Source organism: Anastrepha ludens, chromosome 4 (genome assembly GCF_028408465.1).
Source record: "Anastrepha ludens isolate Willacy chromosome 4, idAnaLude1.1, whole genome shotgun sequence".
Taxonomy (NCBI): Eukaryota; Metazoa; Arthropoda; class Insecta; order Diptera; family Tephritidae; genus Anastrepha; species Anastrepha ludens.
This window is the reverse complement of record NC_071500.1, coordinates 118,427,121-118,445,434: the sequence shown is the minus strand read 5'-3', so window position 1 is coordinate 118,445,434 and position 18,314 is coordinate 118,427,121. Positions and strand designations below refer to the sequence as shown.

The window sequence follows — 18,314 nt, the reverse complement described above, 5'->3', positions numbered from 1 at the left end:
TCAATCAAATCAGACATTGTAAAAATCGAAAAATGCACTCTTGGTCGTTTGGTAAACAGAAGCGTAAATATATTACTGATAATGACATTCACAAAAAATTGGCCCAGATGTTATTAACAGTGCTGCCAACTCATGAAAAAAATAACTAGAGCGAAATTTTAATCCCGCGAACTTTGACAAATAAATGCACCTTACTTTTTCCCCACAGTAGTAGATCTTCTGTAGAAGAGTAAGAAAGACAGAGCTAACGCGCGGTCTGCGCATGCCTGCACTCTCCGAGTTACTCTTACTGATTTCGGGAGTCTACGTCTTTCTCTTTCGAATTCGAACTTGCTCGGGCACGCGGCATTGCAGTACGAATAGAAGGCTAACACGTTTTCAGGGTAGTTGCATTCTCACTTTGTATAGTCTTTACACATGCGTAGTCCTACACGCAAATTTACTCTATTTAATATTCATATAAGATGAAATTATTTTCATATAAGATGTAATTTTGTTAATTACAATAAAATAATCAAAACATAAATTTTGAAATTATTTTACGGAACAAAATTTTGGCAAATAAAGAAGGAATTTATCATTACCATAATTTCATTTATAAAATTTTATCGATTAAAGTACAATTCACAACAAAAATTAACTAAAAAAAATCAAACTGGAACTTTACATCTCGTTTTGATTGTGTCAATATAATCCACGGTCTCCTTTTTCTGTGCTGAGAGTATCAATTGCTGGCCTTTCTTTGGACATATAGTCGGTAAAGAAGAAATTAAATATAACACAATTAAATCGGACTATAAATCACTGACTAAATGAAAACAATAATTTTCATTCAGAAAAACAAGGCTCGACCTTCAATCAATGATCTATATGGGAAAAAGTATGTAACATACTATATGTCAGTATATTTTGTTGTTACCTCTCCGTTTCAGGAGTGGGGTAGCCGTTTCTCCATCTCCCTCCACGAAACAAGTTCTTCATCCCGATTACTTCTTTATCACGGCCGATAACTGCATAGCTTTAGACTCACAGTCGATAAGAAAGGAATTAAATATAACACGAATATATCGAATCATTAATTCAATGACTGCAATGATAACAATAATTTGCATTCATAATAAAAAATAGTTTAAAAAAAACTAAAAAGCACGCTTTTTTGCTAATCGAACTAAAAAGTAGAAAATAAAAAATAGTTTAAAAAAACTAAAAAAACACGCTTTTATTGCCAATCGAACTAAAAAGTATAAAATAAATTTTAATGACAAAGAGACCTATAATGAAGTAATAGCAAATCGAACGATCAGTCACAGTCAACCACCTCAGAACAGAATTATAACAAAAATTAAGATACAAATAGAGTAATTCAAATTAGAGTTAAAAGCGTGGGATGCATTTTGCTTCACTTTCATAACCTTCTGTACATAGGTAGTTGCCAATAGAATAATTGTAATATTTACTATATCAAGCATACCACGCTTTTAACTCTAATTTGAATTATTCTATTTGTTTCTTAATTTTTGTTATAATTCTGTTCTGAGGTAGTTGACTATGGCGTAACATTAAGTACGCAAAACCCATAATAAATCTTCTTTATTTGGTTCAGAGCAAATGTCACAAAAATATGAGTTATCCGTATTTCAACGAAATGAATTTGTATTTAAAACCTCTAAATCAAGAAAAAAGAGAAAAAAGCAATGCTTGAAGTAGAATTTGAGGAAATACCATCATGTACTCGATACCTGTACCCGTTAAAAGCATCGATCCTACAAAAGTATCGGAAAAGTACTCAATACTTACAGCGATCAGGTTCATTCTGAAAGTCACACGAAGGAGCCTCTTTGTTATTTTATGAAGTCTTAACAATGTGCTTTAAGATCTTCTCATTCTTCTGGCAGACCGAAATTCGTCAGGGTCTGAAGTTTGCGAGACCTCAGTGAAACAAGCTCTGTAAGCTTTTGAATGAGCAACGGAATCTCTGAAGAGAATATGTTTTAATCTAGGGTTCAAAGTTGTAACTATAGAAATGTTCACAGAGTTCTACGGAACTCCATTTGGCAGAATCGATTTGCCAACTCCGATGTACAAGTCTTGACAAATTACTACCTCCTGATTTATGTAATTTCAAAATCCTCTAACGGCATAGTCGATACTCACCCGAGTACTTGCATGAAGGACTTGAGTACAAAAAATACTCAGCTTTTTAGCAAATTATCGAGTATTAACTCGTAGGCACTCGTATCGAAGCAACCTAACTTGAAGTAGGAAAGAACTAAAGCTATGGTGGGCATTCATTTGATTCCCTTTCTGTAAATTTTTTCAATCTTTAGCCGTATAAATTAGTGGCATCCCTGATCACACTTCAATTTACACATACATTTTTTGCTATTGATACTTAACTAATCCCTTCGACATTTACCCTATTTTTAATACAAATTTTGATAAATATTTGCCCTAAATTTTGTTTCCTTTTCATTTTATCACAAGGCAACCCCTAAATAAGCGATATTTTAGTGCTAGAGATGAAAGAGGGTGTATTGTGTTTGGCTGGTAATGGATATGGATATCGATGCATTTTATATTACATTTAATATATGCAGGTACGTGTGTGCACGACCGCTTGTAAATGTGTTAATCCTCCTCTATGGCCATTACAACAACACTTAAAATCAAAAATAATGACTAGGTAAACGAAAGCTAGGTAAATTATTGCAATTATGAACTTAAAACTAATGTTGCTTTTGCATAGAATCAATTTGTGTTGTCGGTTTATTAGTTTCGATTTGAAGAGTTTCGTTAGTGACGCGTACGTTCTGTTAGCTGCTTGGATTCTCCCATCGATGGTGAGGCTAGTTGAACTGTCTTTACTCAGTTTGAAGCCTAAATAGGTAAAGGATTCCACGATATCAAAAGAAAATTCATAAATTTTCAGTTTGTGTGATGTTGGCTTATTTTGCCTGGACATCATTAAGTATTTCATGTTATCTTCGTTGATTTTAAGGCCTATTCTACCAGATGCAATTTCAATATCCGCTAAGGTTTCATTTATACTTTTTAACGTGAACATACTTGTACGTCCTTTTTGCGTCACTTATTTTATCGATGGCAGATCATAACATAAGACTGAATATTGTTGATGAAAGCGTAAGCCCTTGCCTTACTCCAGTTATAATTCTGAATTTTTTTTGTTGGGCCCTCTGGTTATCCTCGTGTACTGAAATTCAGAGACATCTCTCATAAAGCTCCAACATCTGCGGACATAATGGGTTTTAATCTTCCTTGGTAACGCTCCTTGAATGCAATGAAATCTGAGTGAAAGCGTTTTTCGTATTCGTCACTAAATGAAACTATATTTTCGGGAAAATATCTGTAATGTGAGTGAAGAAACTGCTCAAACCTGGGGCTTCAGTAGAAGTTTTTCATGGATTAGATGGAAAAGAATGATCTTCAATTGGCTTTCTAACGTCTAGTCTTACGAACATTCCTCTATGATTTTCACCTCACTGAGTTTGGAAAATTATTGCAAAACCATCTTTGTTCTATGCCTAAAAACTGTGTTACCCAAGATTTAGACTTAATTTTACATAACTTATGTAAAACCTACCTACCTACTTACGAGCAAAATGTGTTTTTGTTACCCAAAATTCAAGTTAACTTGGAAAACTTAGATAGCTCCCGAGTTAAGTTTCTAAGTGCAAAGAGAGCCGTAAGAGGATTATGCTGGCATATCAGTTTTTCAACTATTTTTAATAATATTCCTCAAAGTATGCCATACAAAATTTATTTTTCGTTCAAATGTAAAACATATGACAGCACGTCAAAGCTAACTGTCGAAAATAAAGACAAAGCAAACAAAACAAAGCATTGTAAACATGATGCAATCGAGATGAAATGCTGACTAACAATCTCTAAGTTTCTACGAAAAATAACTTAAGTCGAATAACCCAAATACTCTAAACGTAAACTTAAGTTACGTAAGACTTAGGTTGCAGGCAACTTCCACTCTGTTGGAGTAGAAGACGAAAAGTAAATACATACTATATATTAAAGTGATCACAGTGCAAGTGAATACCAATGTCAGCCGGTTCTACTTTACCAGAATGAATCGGGTTTTTCCCGACCAAGGGCTGCCGCCCCAGTAAACTAGCCCTGTCTAGTGAACCGTATCTCTCTCACGAAGATTAAGACTTTCCGCAAGCGGTCAGCTTGAAACTGTTCGGTACCGTTTTTAAAAACGAACCTGCTGTAGTGAATTGTTTACATTTCATTTAATTGTTCACAACTGTGAAATATACGCGAACTACTTTTGAAAAATGTATTAATGACAAATAAACTCTCTTGGATTAAAAAAATACTTCGAATGGGTTTCTGTCTAATTTTCAAATGAGTCCCCAAGGGTCGTATATGGTTACTTTTCGATATCTAACTTAAAGTCACAAACAATCTTTCAGCGGCGTTCGGAGTTTTATTGAAATTTTACTATTGTTTTTCATTTTAAACATTTAAACAAAGTCTTTCATTCAGAAACAATTGCTCATCTGAAGACGAATTAACTTTAACTGTTATTACATCTCTTCGTTTTTCACTATAAACACTCGTAACACAAGCTTCGCCGTCTTCGTCTTTATCTTCGGCTTCGCTTCCACTCTGTCTGCAACCTTAGAGATGCTTCCTCGAGCTGTCAAATCAGTTTACGCATGCAGGTTCATGCCAAATAAATAAGAGCACTCATTTTTTATATGTTTTTCTTCTCAGTTTCATTGAGCTCGGTAACTACTACTAACAAAAATTAATCCCTACCTAATGTACCTCGATGAAAATTCTATACCTGGTCTCCTGCGCTCGCTCAGCTAAACAAAACTTAAAATAAATACATATTTACGGTAAACATATCGTTCACAATCAGACTGGACCTATTGAACTTACAACATACGGCAAATGTAGTTTTTAAAGATACCATTTCAAATTAATGACACATAAATATTGTTGAAAGCTTATTGAATTACAAAGAAATTAATTAAGGGAGAATGGGGAGTTGTGAGACGGGTTTTGTTTTTGGACCCGTATTACTCAAAATCTTAATATTCTGCATATGTCAACTATGGAATCTTTAGTCAATGAATACTGGAAGCTATTGGTATGGCCTATTTAACAAAACTACAATTTTCCTTAAAATTAAAATTGTATATAATAATATAAAATATAATACAAAATACAAAAATGTGGGGAGTTGTAAGACACCATGGTTTAAATCAATAAAAATTACTTATTTTAGTTGTTAGTTCTTTATTAAGATGAAAAAGAAAAAAGAAAAGACAATTGTTATAAAAAAGTGTATAAAAAATGCAATGGCATCAATCTGATGATTCGCAGTGAGAACATGTATAATAACCAGTTCGTAAATTGGCACACTTTAGGTGCACAGCTCGATCGCATACATTGCAATGAATGGAGTTGTTTCTGCTTAACTTTTTCGGCATTGCACCTTTGCAGATGATATATATACAAACAATGCATGAATATTGCGAGGTACTTATGAAAGATGCGTTAAAACGTCGAAAAAAACGGTGTCTCACAACTCCCCACATTTGTTGTCTTACAACTCCCCAAATCGTTTTTTTTTTATAAATGGCCGCGTAGTCATAAACACATCGAGCGTTCATGCCCAAGTGAATGTGTAAATTCAAAGCTAATAGGACAATTAATAATTTGTATATATTGACATTTGCAATTTGCTATAACAACTGATCGAATGTATCGCAAAACAAATGATGAAAAAAACTTACCGAGACATTCCAAAACACAGTAAATGGGGAGACGCGTCAAATGCGTGTAAATAAGACCAAAGCTAGCTGAAAAGTGAGATCGCACCGAGAACACTTGTTGACACTTAAAATCGAATGTAAACAAATGAATAATGCCAAAAGGTAACAATGTCTCACAACTCCCCATTTTCCCCTATATGATTTTCTCACCGCTCTCAATTGACTTAACTGCAATTTAATTCTTCTAAATCAACGGCTCTCTAAGTTTCCTAAGGCTGGAGAATTCAATTACACATGTCTTCTATTTCGCACTTTGTCCTTAAGTCTGTTACGTTACGTTTAAGTCTAGAGTAATTAATTCTTCAAATCTTAGCCTACGCCAAGGATGATAGAATACATGATTGCGCCTTCCATCAGAGCCCATGAATAAACGAACAAAAGGAAGGTGAATTGCTTGTTTGTGAAGAGGAAGAGTGGGCGAAAGCAAACCAAACACAAAAAGTTATACGCACACACACTCATGCTGCGTCGTCTTCAGCATAAAACCGTAAAAAACTGCTTTTGGTGGCATTATATTAATTTGTGCTTTCACAATTTTACAAACGGCACGTTTTCATTAGTGGGTTTAGTTTAATTCGCTGAATTTTCATAAACATGCCATTTCTTCTCCGTTTATTTGTTATGTATTGGAAAGGTAACTGACGTCAGACTTGTCAAAATCACGAAAAACAAAGTAAGTGTTTTGGGAAGCCGCCACCTTCTTTATATAGTTCTCAATTCGCCTTGGGCTAACGTAGCTCTTCAAATGCTACTAATGGCATACGAAAATTCTAGTCGAGCTGTCCGTGCTGCACCCTGGTACACAATTTTCCAAAACATTTAACAAATACAACCAGCATAGAAAATATGTTAGTTTTCGGAGCATTTTCCTATAAATAAAAATTAATTTCGCAACAGTTACGCCTCTTACAAAACCTTTGTCGCAGAAACCCTCTACCCAACCACCACCTCTTCCGACGCAGCTATGATTTTCGCACTAGAATACAATTCGAAAATGAGAGAACACAAAAAAAGACAAGAAATTTACCTCCTATTAAATAAATTAAACGACAAATTGGTGGCAAATGAGATGAGGCGCAAAAGCATGTGGAACGAATGGTCTGCAAACCAAAAGATAAAATGGGTGGAAGTGAAATATGTGGAAAATGCCAGCGCCTGGTGTTTCCAGTACCGATCACACAACGTTACAAAACAACCCTCGTCGAATTCGTTTAGAAGAACATTCACAAGTAACTTTTTGAGTGCTGTAAAAAGGCTGGTAGTGTTTATTTTTGCTCTGTGATTGTTACTGCTTCACGATTATGTTGCACATTATTGCAACTACTTAACACCTCATCCAACTGTTCGCCCATCGAATGTATTCACAGCTTTTCTCCCGCCGAAAAGCAGTGAGAATTTGCTATTTTTTCTTTTATTTATGAGTAGTTATATATGTATTTGTACAGATGTGCATGTACATATGTTTCTCCTAGTGCATCCCTCAGGTTGTGGTGTCGATGCGCACACTATTTTGTTTTTTCATACTTTAAAAGGATTTGTCATTTATTTACTTCAATATTGCAACCGAAACTCTGCAGGGAAATCAAATGAAAATTTATTATCAACCACTCGTAACTGTCAACTATAAGTAATTGAGTAAGTGAATAATATTTGATTTTCCTTAATTCATTAAATCGCCACTTTTGCATCTCCCTCGCTATATTTCTCACTCTCTCTCGCCTAAGCCCTCCTCTCCCCTTGTCATTGGTTGCCACGTTGATTAATGCCGCGTTAAATTTCAATTCAGGTTTCATGCGACAAACATTAAACAGTCTGATTTACCACGAAGCTTATTTTGAGTCATTCCATTAGTAGCTTTTCAGTAGATGCACTTAAAGCGCAATATGCGTGTAAATACATAAGTATATGTATGTATGATCTGAACGCACAAAGGCAGGTCATTGGGGGATGTTTGCTTTTGGAAAATGTTTATGAGATTCTATTATCTGATCACCAGTATATAAGTTTGTTTAGTCAGTCAGCATTCATGGAGAGACCAGACGAAATGCAAAATCACCAGGACGTTATGGCCCACCCACAACCTCAAGCAATCGTCGACATTGATAAACATGAAACGATGGGACGCCTGGAGACTAACGGCAGTCATATCTGGCTTTTGGTCTATCGCGGAACAAGCAGCAAAAATGGGTATCCCTCACAATACATACTGTCACAGTTGTAAACAACCGGAGAAAAAGGAGACAATCTTCCATTTCCTCTGTGAATGCCCTGTTCTATGGAAGGACCGAATGTGAACCCTGGACCGACCGAACAACTGCCTGGCTTAGACGTCAACAACCTAATAAGGTTCTTAAGCCGCACAGACTGAATATAGTCATGCTGTAAATAACCGCTAAACAAGTTGGTAACGAGGATGTGGCAACAAAATGGTGCGGAAGCGCTAGTTGGATTCTGGAAGAATCACCACTTTAACCAACCAACCATTCAGCATCCAACTGCTCTCAGACATAAGCAAAGCTTGATCCCTTCTAGCAAAAATATAATTAACTGCCAACATTTTTAAATCTTACAGTGATTGCAGCCTTTCCTGCTTTAACCTAACCTTATCCTATTTCTTGTCGGCTCTCCTTGTCCAAAATCTGCGGGTCACGCGGTGCTGCGTCGTCTCTTCGCTGACGTTTCTGCATCGCATGTCGTTTTCAAAGGTGTTTTTCCAGGTTTTTGGTGGTCTACCTGGCACTCTTTTCTCGACCTCTATCTACAACACTTGCCTCACTACGTAAACCTCCGGTCTTCTCATTACATGACCCTACCAGCGTAGGCGGTTTTCCTAGAGCTGAGAGCTGGTTGATGCAACTTTATTGTTAAAAAGAATAAAGGTGCTTTAAATCTTGTCCAGCAGTGTAACGGCGCTGGTCCACTTCAGCATCCACATTTCTGCCGTATGCAGTTTCAGCTCTAGTTTACGTGGAAATTGCAGCCTTTCCATTTTTTCTCAGTCGCAGCGCCAGTTCAAACAAAGTTGAATTTCTTTGGTTTTTACATTGAGTTGCATACTATTAAACCACCAGGATTACTTCAATGATGAAGGATCAATCAAGAAAAGAAGAATTACGGGAACTGACTTGCATTATTTTTTGCATAAGATTTGGACTCTTGGATGAAGTTTAAGTTCAGTGGGCTTCATTGGAACATTAACTTAAAGAATGTGTCCACTTTGGAGAAATTGATTTTAGAATGTAATGCGAAGTACATCTCTGGGGGAGTCTACGTTATGAGAGCAGATATAAAATTTCACCATAAAAGTAGAAAAAACGACTATGAAACTAAGCCAATCAAAATGTAAAGTATGCAAATCTAAAAAACTTCAAATTGACTGATTACTCCAATCGTTGGCCGATTATGACGAGGTGCAAATAGCAATAACACGGCTAAGGAACAACGAAGCCGCGTGAGTAGACGGACTGCCGGCTGAGGGCAGCAAGGGGCTGGTAAGGTAAGATGTATGCATCAGCTCCTATCCAAAATATGGTCGAATGAATGCATAGAATTTAAGTATGTTATAAATTCCAACAACCAACTGATTGCAACTTATCAGTGTGTGTTTAGAACTGAAAATCCCATGAAAGAAGCCCCTGAAAACCGAATCGGTACTGACCATTTTTTCGCCAATTTTAAAGCCGCTTTCGACAGTACGAAAAAGCTTTGCTTATATGCCGCGATCTTTGTATTTGATATTCCCGCAAAACTAATGCGGTTGTGCAAAATGTCGTTGTTCAGTATCAATCAATCAGAATTAGGAAGATCTCTCCGAGCCAATTAATACCAAACGAACTTTCTCTATCGTGTGACTTCTTCAATCTGATGCTGGCGAAGATTGTGCGGGTCGCAGAACCTAATCGGTTGACATAGAGGTCTTAATAACCGCGCTATTAGTTTTGCCTTTTCTAAGCTGGTTAAAAAAGCGAAGCGAATAGGTCTGGTGGTGAACGAGGACATGACAAAGTACCTCCTGTCCATAGGATCAAACAAACAGTCGACGCACTCCCGTATCGTGACAGAAACTTTGTTTACTTAGGGAACATTAACACCGATAATAATGTCAACCCTGAAATCCAACGTAGAATCTCTCTTGCCAACAAGTGCTACTTTGGACTAAGTAGTAAAGTACTCTCTCAACGAACAAAACGAACACTTTATAAATCTCTCATCATGACCTATTCGTATATGGCGCAGAAGATTGGACGATGACAACATCTGATGAGTCGTCCTGTGTTGTTTTGATCAATGAGGAAAATAATATTTGGGAGATTTTTGAACCTTTGTACGTTAGCCACGGCGAGTATCGTAGACAATGGAATAATAAGCTGAATGAGTTTTACGGCGACATGGACATAGTGCAGTGAATGAAAATCCAGCGGCTCCGCTGGCAAGTTCATGTCGTCCGAATGGATGCAAACGCTCCACCTCTTAACGAGCTGGTGGCAGCTACTACTCTACGACCTCCTCTGAGGTGGAAAGGTCAGATGGAGAATAATTTGGCGTCAATTGTGTGTCCAACTAACTTATACGAGAAGAAACGGCTTGAAAACTTTGCAAAACTCAGCTAAATGCAAATATTATATTTTACAAAGCGCAGTAAAATAAACCATTTCTTTCAAGAACGGAGAATCTTACCTTTTACACAAGTTGCTGAGGAAGAATGAGGAAGTGTTTTTTCTGCTATTATAGAATCTTCAAATGCAATCGTTTATTTTCTGGTGAAAATAGAGAAGAGAAACCTGAACACTGGCAAATTCATTCCAAAATCTATATCGGTTCTCTGAGTATTCCAACAATAATCTAATCTGCGGGGTTTTTCCACTTCAATTATTAGTTTTCCCGCAAACATTGTGATCGAAATTTAAAACCAATATTAAACACAAATTCAAAAAAATTTCAAAAAATTCGGTTCAATTCGAGCAATTGTAAATTTATAAAATTAAAAATAAAAGCATAATTAACTAATCAGATATTTAAATTTAAATTGAGACCAGACCAGTGCCTACACTTGAACATAAGTACCTCTGTATGTGCGAGTACATAATTTTGGTCGCACATAATTCAACAGTTAATCGATTTATTGGTCTGATTTAATTGTTTTGCAGTTGTCCTGCATAGAGGACTTGTAAACACAAATTTGAAAATGCCATATGATTATCGGCATATGAATATTTGCATATTAGAGTAAATGTAGTTTTGTGGTTAGTCTGCCTGGCAGAGACGGATATGGCATAAATATCATAGGGAGCATTCCACGGAAAATGACAAGTACTACTACCACGCCAATTACGCTTTAGGGGATTTTTTAGTGTACAATAAACGATTTTTAATATCGATTTTTTTGTTTATTTTTACAAATTTTTAATCGGTTATGCAGAAAGCAAAGAATTTCTGTGCATTAACAGCGACTTTGGTTACCTAAATAAAAATTTTCTGTATTTTGCATGAAAAACACTAAATTCTTACGCCTGGGAAGGTAGGTAGGTTTGGCAGCCGCATCGCACATAGAGACAACGATGCCACTTAGACCACGGAATGGGTCCGTTGTGAGCCGCGGGGGCTGGGCTACATTTCCCTTTCCATATTAAACCATCCTGAGCTTTTGACAAAGCGTAAAAGGTTGTTGATACCTAAAGTATATAGATTATCTATATTCGCTAAGAAGTAGGATTTTAAAAATCGGTTTCAGCTTCTGGCTAGAGCCAGGCATGTGCAAAAAAGGTGTTAAATTGTTTCCAATTCCTCCTCATTTCTGCAGCTACGACAGAAATCATGCGTGTATACGCCTAATCTCCTTGCATGATTTCCTATGAGACAATGTCCTGTGAGGACCCCTACTAAGGTCCTGATTTGAAGTCTACTCAGTTTTATAATACTCTTGGACAGACGTAAATTTAGCCTTGGCCATGTTTGACTAGCAATTTCGCAGGTGTTAGCGCTAATCCATTCTGATTTGCAAAATTGATTAGTGCGTCCTCAATGAGAAGCTTACAAGTTGCGAGAGGTACCTGGGAACCTATAAGTACAAAGCCCAGGCCAAGAGTATCCTAATTTCTCGTAAATTTTTTTTTTTAATAATTTTCTAAATTTTAGTTAATACATACATAAATATTTATCAATTTCCTATATTGATGAGAGTGAGAGAGACAGAGTTCACCCCTACACACAGAAAATTTGTGTATAAATATACGAATATTTTAGAAGCAAATAATAATTTGGGTTTAATCTTCCCAACACAACTTTAGTAACGACGTTTTTTTGTTAGTTTCAACTTGTATCGTAGCAAACATGGGATGTCTCTGCAAAGTTTAATATGTTCCGAAATACTCAAGCCCAAAGTGTTTATTACCATCAACGCACAGCCAGTGAATGGAAAATTGGCAATGATGGAATACACTTCGTGTTATTAATCCACTCAAATTACGCCAACTTATCCTCGAACTACATGCACACATACATTTCCCATGCACCTATGTATGTAGTTGTGACATATCTATTTGCGCATACGAGCTCAGCAAATAAGCATTTTCAGCTGAGATAGGGATGCACCACATGAACAAGCACTGACGTAGACATTCAGCCGTACTCTGCTCGCAGCATTTCAAGGTGTTCGCACACAAACCCAGCTGTGGTCACTACTCCGGAATGAGGCTAATTAATGCTTTGGCTTTGGATGCGCCTGCATAGTCATTCCAAAAAAATAATAACTGAACGAAGCAGCCCAATGTGTGCCTAATAGCAGTTTGCAGCCCATTTGCAATAAACACCCTGTTCTAATAACATACTCTGCATACATACAGAGGGTTGCGCTCGTGGTGAAAGGAACACAGAAAATATGGCCAACATCATATCGTTAAGCGGATCTCAGTGATTTTGGAGGAATCAGCTGACTTGTTGACGTAACAGGGGATTGTATTTAACTAACCTCACTTTACACATTTCATTTGGCTCTCTCTTTTTGCCTGTCAGCCAAGGTTTCTTTCACAATTTTGCTTCGGATGGTCAAGCCGTGTGATCTATCACCCGCATATCGCAGTAACGTTGACAAAATTAGTTGGTGAGCTGACGTAATTGCAAGTTAATTTCAATAAAGCGTGCAACTGAAGCTCAATGCGGGTATGAAACACCAAATTCTAGCAAAGGTTTTTTCTAACAGCGGTCGCTCCTCGGCAAGCAATCACAAACTTACGAGTATATTTCTTCCATGAAAAAGGTCCTCATAAAAACCGGCTGCCGTTCGGAGGTGGCATAAAACTGTAGGTCCTTCCATTTGTGCAAATATATCTAAACGCACACTTACGTTTTCTGCAGCTGTTTTCAATACATTTTAGCAAAAGTTTTGGTACCAAATACCTTAGTCATTATTTATCTTAACCCTGGCATATACAATTTTTACAGCTGTAAAATTCATTCGAAATTGTAACAAATTATTGTGGATCTATTGAAATATTTCAAAACCATTCGTTGAAAACATTTTCCGCACCACAGCTTTTCGACTAAATAAGTAAAAGAATGTTAAAATTAAAGAAAAAACAAATCAGAAATATTTCCCATACACGACATAACCACCCTAACGTAAATAATTATGTATGCTATTGTAGCAAAAGTATATACAAATGTTGGTATGGATGCCTTCAAATACATTTCGGAAGATCTGCCAGACCTGCTAATGAAAGTTTATTTTCATATATGTTACACGAACCGTAGGATTTACTTTACATACTCGTATTTCGATAAAATTCTCTTTTTGACATTACGAAAATTACGTTCTTAACATTACATTTGGACCAAGATGTTCTTATATTGTACATACATACATAGTATAGCACCCATAAGATAGGGTTCGGGGATATGCTCACCAGACTAATTATATTTAAATGCTAAAACCAAATTAGGGTTAACACAGAAATTATGTAGCCAAATAAAGCTCTGCCAAAAATTAAAAAAGAAGAACTAATCCTAAGAAAACTCTGTAACGACGCCGCCCAGGAGTTAAATTAACAAATCAAAAATTTGAAATCAGCTAATATTACTTTCAATAGTGATATTCAATAAAACACATCCGCCATCAGCCTCTTCGAGAGAATGAGCGGTCTCGGACCCGCCGCTTGTTGGCTTGCCCACAAACGAATCGAATCGTGGTCCCGTATGGCCAAAGAACGTGTCGGTGCGGTGCGTCGTGTAACGCTCGACCGCAATTCAGAAGATAATAACGGTCCGACAACATCTACGTCCTCCACACCACCGCCTCCACCTATGACGCCACCACCGTCTGCTTCGTCGGTGGCATCGACCACAAGTGGCATTGGTAGTGGAGCGGGCAGCGTCAGCGATAGTTGTGATTTGCCAACAGACTCAGAGGTTTTAAGAAACTTATTTACTCCTCTCAATAAATCCACATAGTATTCAATTTTATACATACCTTATATTAATTTTACAGGAAGTGAATGTTGTCAAAGAGACGCAACCCATACAACCACCATCCACTTTGGGCGGTTCAGCACACATAGTAAATGCAGATGTGTTGCGCGGTCCAGCAGAAATTCTTCACAGCCCATTACACTTGCACCACCAGAGTCGTTCTTTCCCACCGCGCCTACAGCGCACACCATCTATATCCAGTCAGTCGAGCGTGGATAGCGCACCATCAAGGCATTCAGTGAGCAAAAGGCATATCAACTTTCACCTTTTACCAAAATAACAATTTTTCTATATTGAAGGCACACCGCGGCTCATCGCCTCAGATTCGTACATTCGGACCCGATGGACGAAGCTCGCTTCCTACTGATCCTGGCTTTCCTCACCACGTAAGTTCATTAAATGTTTCTTGAAATTACAATATGGCTTGAAAACTTCAATCTTCCCTAAGTTGGCTCGCTCACCAAGTCCAATGCGTACGATTTCACTGGACGCCCGTTGCGGTAGCCCTGCTTCGACAGATGTCAGTGACTTGCGTACGCCCAGTCCCTCACAGAGCAGCCTCGCCTCTATAGCCGGTGGCTCGGCTACTTCCAACATCAGCATGAATTCAGCAAAGGTCGGTCGCTGCCTTTCCCCACTACTAATACCGCCACGTACACCAGCGGGTATTGATCCTGCCATTGGACCAGCTTCGCCACTTGGCGCTTTGCAGCCCGACTTATATCGGGTACCAGATGGGCCCATCTATTTGACGGCTCCTGAGTCTAGTCCAGCTCTGGGACGCCTACATTTGCGTGTTAAATACGACTACCATCTTTTTGATTTAACAGTACACCTGATCGAAGGTGAGTTTAATATGATGTTTTGTTTACTGCGTACAATGATGAATGTTTCTTCTATTCAGCTCACAATCTTTGTCCGATTGAGGAAGGAGGTTTTCGCGATCCGTACGTGCGCCTTATGCTTGAGCCTGAGGTGGATAATAGGAAGCGACAGACACACATACACCGTGGCGAATCAAATCCATATTTTGATCAACATTTCAAGTTTCCCGTTTCGCGCGATCAACTGCAGGGCAAGGAGCTCAAATTACAGGTTTTGGATTACGACCGCTATTCCCACAATGACATAATTGGAGAAGTGCGTATATCTGTCGATAAGTTGGACCTGTCAAAATCGGTGGAGGTAAAATAATTTTTTATTCTATGTAACCGTATAAAAGTAAACCATAAGTAACTATTTCTGTCCTTGTTTTAGATCTGGGGTGACTTGTTGCGTGTCAGAAAACCACAAGAAAATCGTCCGGAACTTTTATGTTCACTGAACTATTTGCCACAAGCCGAGCGTCTAACAATTGTCATTATGAAAGCAAAGAACTTGGACACTATCCAAGAACCCTATGTTAAGGTAAAGTCGTTATCATCTTTTGCGATGTCAAACAAAATTAAATTTGCTTTCAGATTTATTTGATTCAAAATGGCAAACGTGTGAAGAAAAAGAAGACCAGCATTAGCAAGTCTGAAGATCCTGTTAATCCCATTTGGAATGAAGCATTTACATTTAATTTACAATCAGTATATTTGCACAGTGCGGCGATAGAGGTGGGTATCCTGTACTTAAAATAGAAAATAATGTAATATCACAGTTTTACTAGCTATTCCCCATCGTGATGGAATCTCATGCCTCGTCCTATAGTTTCGATTCCGATCTGTGCCACAACCTCCAAAATATCTGATATTTCACGTTAAAAACGTAGCACTAACCGGGTAATCGAAAAGAAAGACTTAGATGTAGGCTTCTCGAGAAGACATTGTCCCTACCCTGCCGTCAAGTTTATAGTCCTCCGTGTAGATGGCAACACTACCTTGTAGCGGGCAACGGTTTTTTTAATTTTTGTATGGCTCTCAGAGCCCAGGGATATGTGCTGCTAGAGGAAAAGTTAAATATTTTTTGTATATTTCTTTAGGGTTTCATTACCTCACTAATCTTTCCACATAAGAAGACTAAGGTTAACCGGTTATTCAAAGTAGACCACTATACCACCGCTACTTATTGCAAAATAGATTTAACGCCCATAGTGGTGTATAGATCTCAGTATTTACCTATTGCCTATACATAGATTTTTCGTATGTTTAATTCCAGCTTAGCTTTTTATCGAAAATAATGCCCAGAAACTTAGCGAAACTTTAAGTATGAAATTTAGTTTAGGTGGAGAGACGTATGACATCGTTTATCTCTTCGTCCAGAAAACACACTTGCCTCTGTACACAATCGGTATATCATAGGGAAGCACTTCGCCCTCTCTCTGTTTTGTTTCTTGGAGGAGTGAGCTTACAGTTAGACCCCTACAGTGGAGAGAGATTTTATCCTTGAGATGTACCACCCGCATGCATGCACCGAAAGTAGTATTCTCTATTCATCTTCTACAGCTGAGTAGTTGACAAATGAACTCCACCAGAGAGTCAGCCACAGCTAGCCTATTATATTATTCAAATCGGCTTTTTATATCCAAGAGACTAAGTTATTAGAAACACTTAGTACTCGCTTAATACGCTTAGAACTACTAATACATACCTCAGCAGTCATCAGACCCGGAATCAACCAAATGTCAATCCCTCTCAAATCCACTTGGCTACGGGGGCCACTTGTTTCAAGAAATAATTACTAATTATTAATTTAAAATAAATTTTATATTTTTCTTTATAGATTTATGTAGTTGGCTCTGGTGGGGAAGCTACGGAAATTGGTAGCTGTGGCCTTGGACCACAGGAGATCGGTACTGGCTGCCAACATTGGCATGATATGATCAATAATGCGCGCAAACCGACAGCAATGTGGCACTACGTGCGCTAAAATCTACTTAACTTGAAAATAAATTTAAATAGAAATCTAAACACATAAGTATTTACACGTCTAGTAACAAGTATTCGTACATCGATGAACTCGTATGTAAGTATGTACGTATTTTATGTGCGAATACTTATTAAATACCCTTTCTACAATACCGATTTTCGTGTTATTCGATTCTTCAATTAAAGAAATTTTATTGAAGTAATTATTTTAAGAAAAATATATAACACGTTTTGAAAGAAAAAAACCTGGACTCACATTGTATTCAGCCTAAGCATTTGTTAAACCCACTATCAATGCAGCCCGGTCTTATTGTTCTGGCAAACTCAAAAGTTGCGCGTGTTTCGTTGTTTACTGATTTGAATAGGTCTTTCAAAACCAAACTCAATAAATCTAAAATTGTATGGTCATACTTAAGCTTTTGGGTGTGTCTTTTTGATGGTCTGCTGCTGATACTCAGCTGATTAGTTTTCGCAATATTTCACAAGTTCGCGCCGAACGTGTTGTTTAAAAATATGGAATTATGGGCCAATAATTTCGTTTCGTTTGAACTTAATTTTGCGCTAAAAACAATAAATATAGAATACTGAACTTCAAAGTAGAATTTTTTAAATGACAGCTGGAATGCGCGACATTGCGATTGTTGCAGAAATTTTGTGACAGAGCCATCTGATATGATTACAGGTGCCATCTCTTAAAAAGTATCATTGCCGCAATCATTACAGCTCGAACACACTCTCATTCTCTTTAGTTCAAAGCATAAGAAGCTTCAAAATACAATAATGAAAATTAATATAAATAGTTTTGTCTTTGAATCATTTTTAAATCCGCATAGTTTTTTTATCCCCTAAAGGTTATAGTTACGAAAACGTTTATTTTATTTCTACAATTTACAATATTTTAAGTTTTTTATGGATTATATTTTGATTTTTAATAATATTTATAAAAAAATCTGTTTCATGAGACTTATCAAAAATTTTATAAATTTTTAAAAGGTGGCTCGTCCAATATTGTGATTAATATTCATTCAAGTAAAAGTATTCCAATGACTTTATAAACTTAAATATCGTATGCATATGGCAAAAAGAGGCTAAAAATGCAAATCGAAGAAATAAATGTTTCTTAGCTTTAATAAATGTTAGCCTTGATGTTGTTTTAAAATAAAACGCAAAAATTAGA

At 37.1% G+C, this 18,314-nt stretch overlaps 1 protein-coding gene across 1 annotated transcript; it reads left to right on the top strand.

The window, feature by feature from the left end:
* The first annotated feature begins 13,949 nt into the window (after nucleotides 1-13,949).
* LOC128862375 (synaptotagmin-7) lies at nucleotides 13,950-17,971 on the top strand. Its single transcript, XM_054100955.1, has 8 exons — nucleotides 13,950-14,225; nucleotides 14,305-14,523; nucleotides 14,585-14,671; nucleotides 14,734-15,130; nucleotides 15,190-15,470; nucleotides 15,543-15,692; nucleotides 15,746-15,886; nucleotides 16,992-17,971. Exons 1-8 carry the CDS (start codon nucleotides 13,950-13,952, stop codon nucleotides 17,136-17,138), a joined length of 1,698 nt encoding a protein of 565 aa, XP_053956930.1. The 3' UTR covers nucleotides 17,139-17,971.
* Nucleotides 17,972-18,314: the final 343 nt, after the last annotated feature.

Bases quoted from the DNA above. Each gene is read 5' to 3' on its own strand.
- LOC128862375 (XM_054100955.1), top strand. From the start codon at position 13,950: ATGAGCGGTCTCGGACCCGCCGCTTGTTGGCTTGCCCACAAACGAATC. The intron at 14,226-14,304 runs GTTTTAAGAAAC...TTAATTTTACAG, and splicing joins ATTTGCCAACAGACTCAGAG to GAAGTGAATGTTGTCAAAGA. The intron at 15,131-15,189 runs GTGAGTTTAATA...TCTTCTATTCAG, and splicing joins AACAGTACACCTGATCGAAG to CTCACAATCTTTGTCCGATT.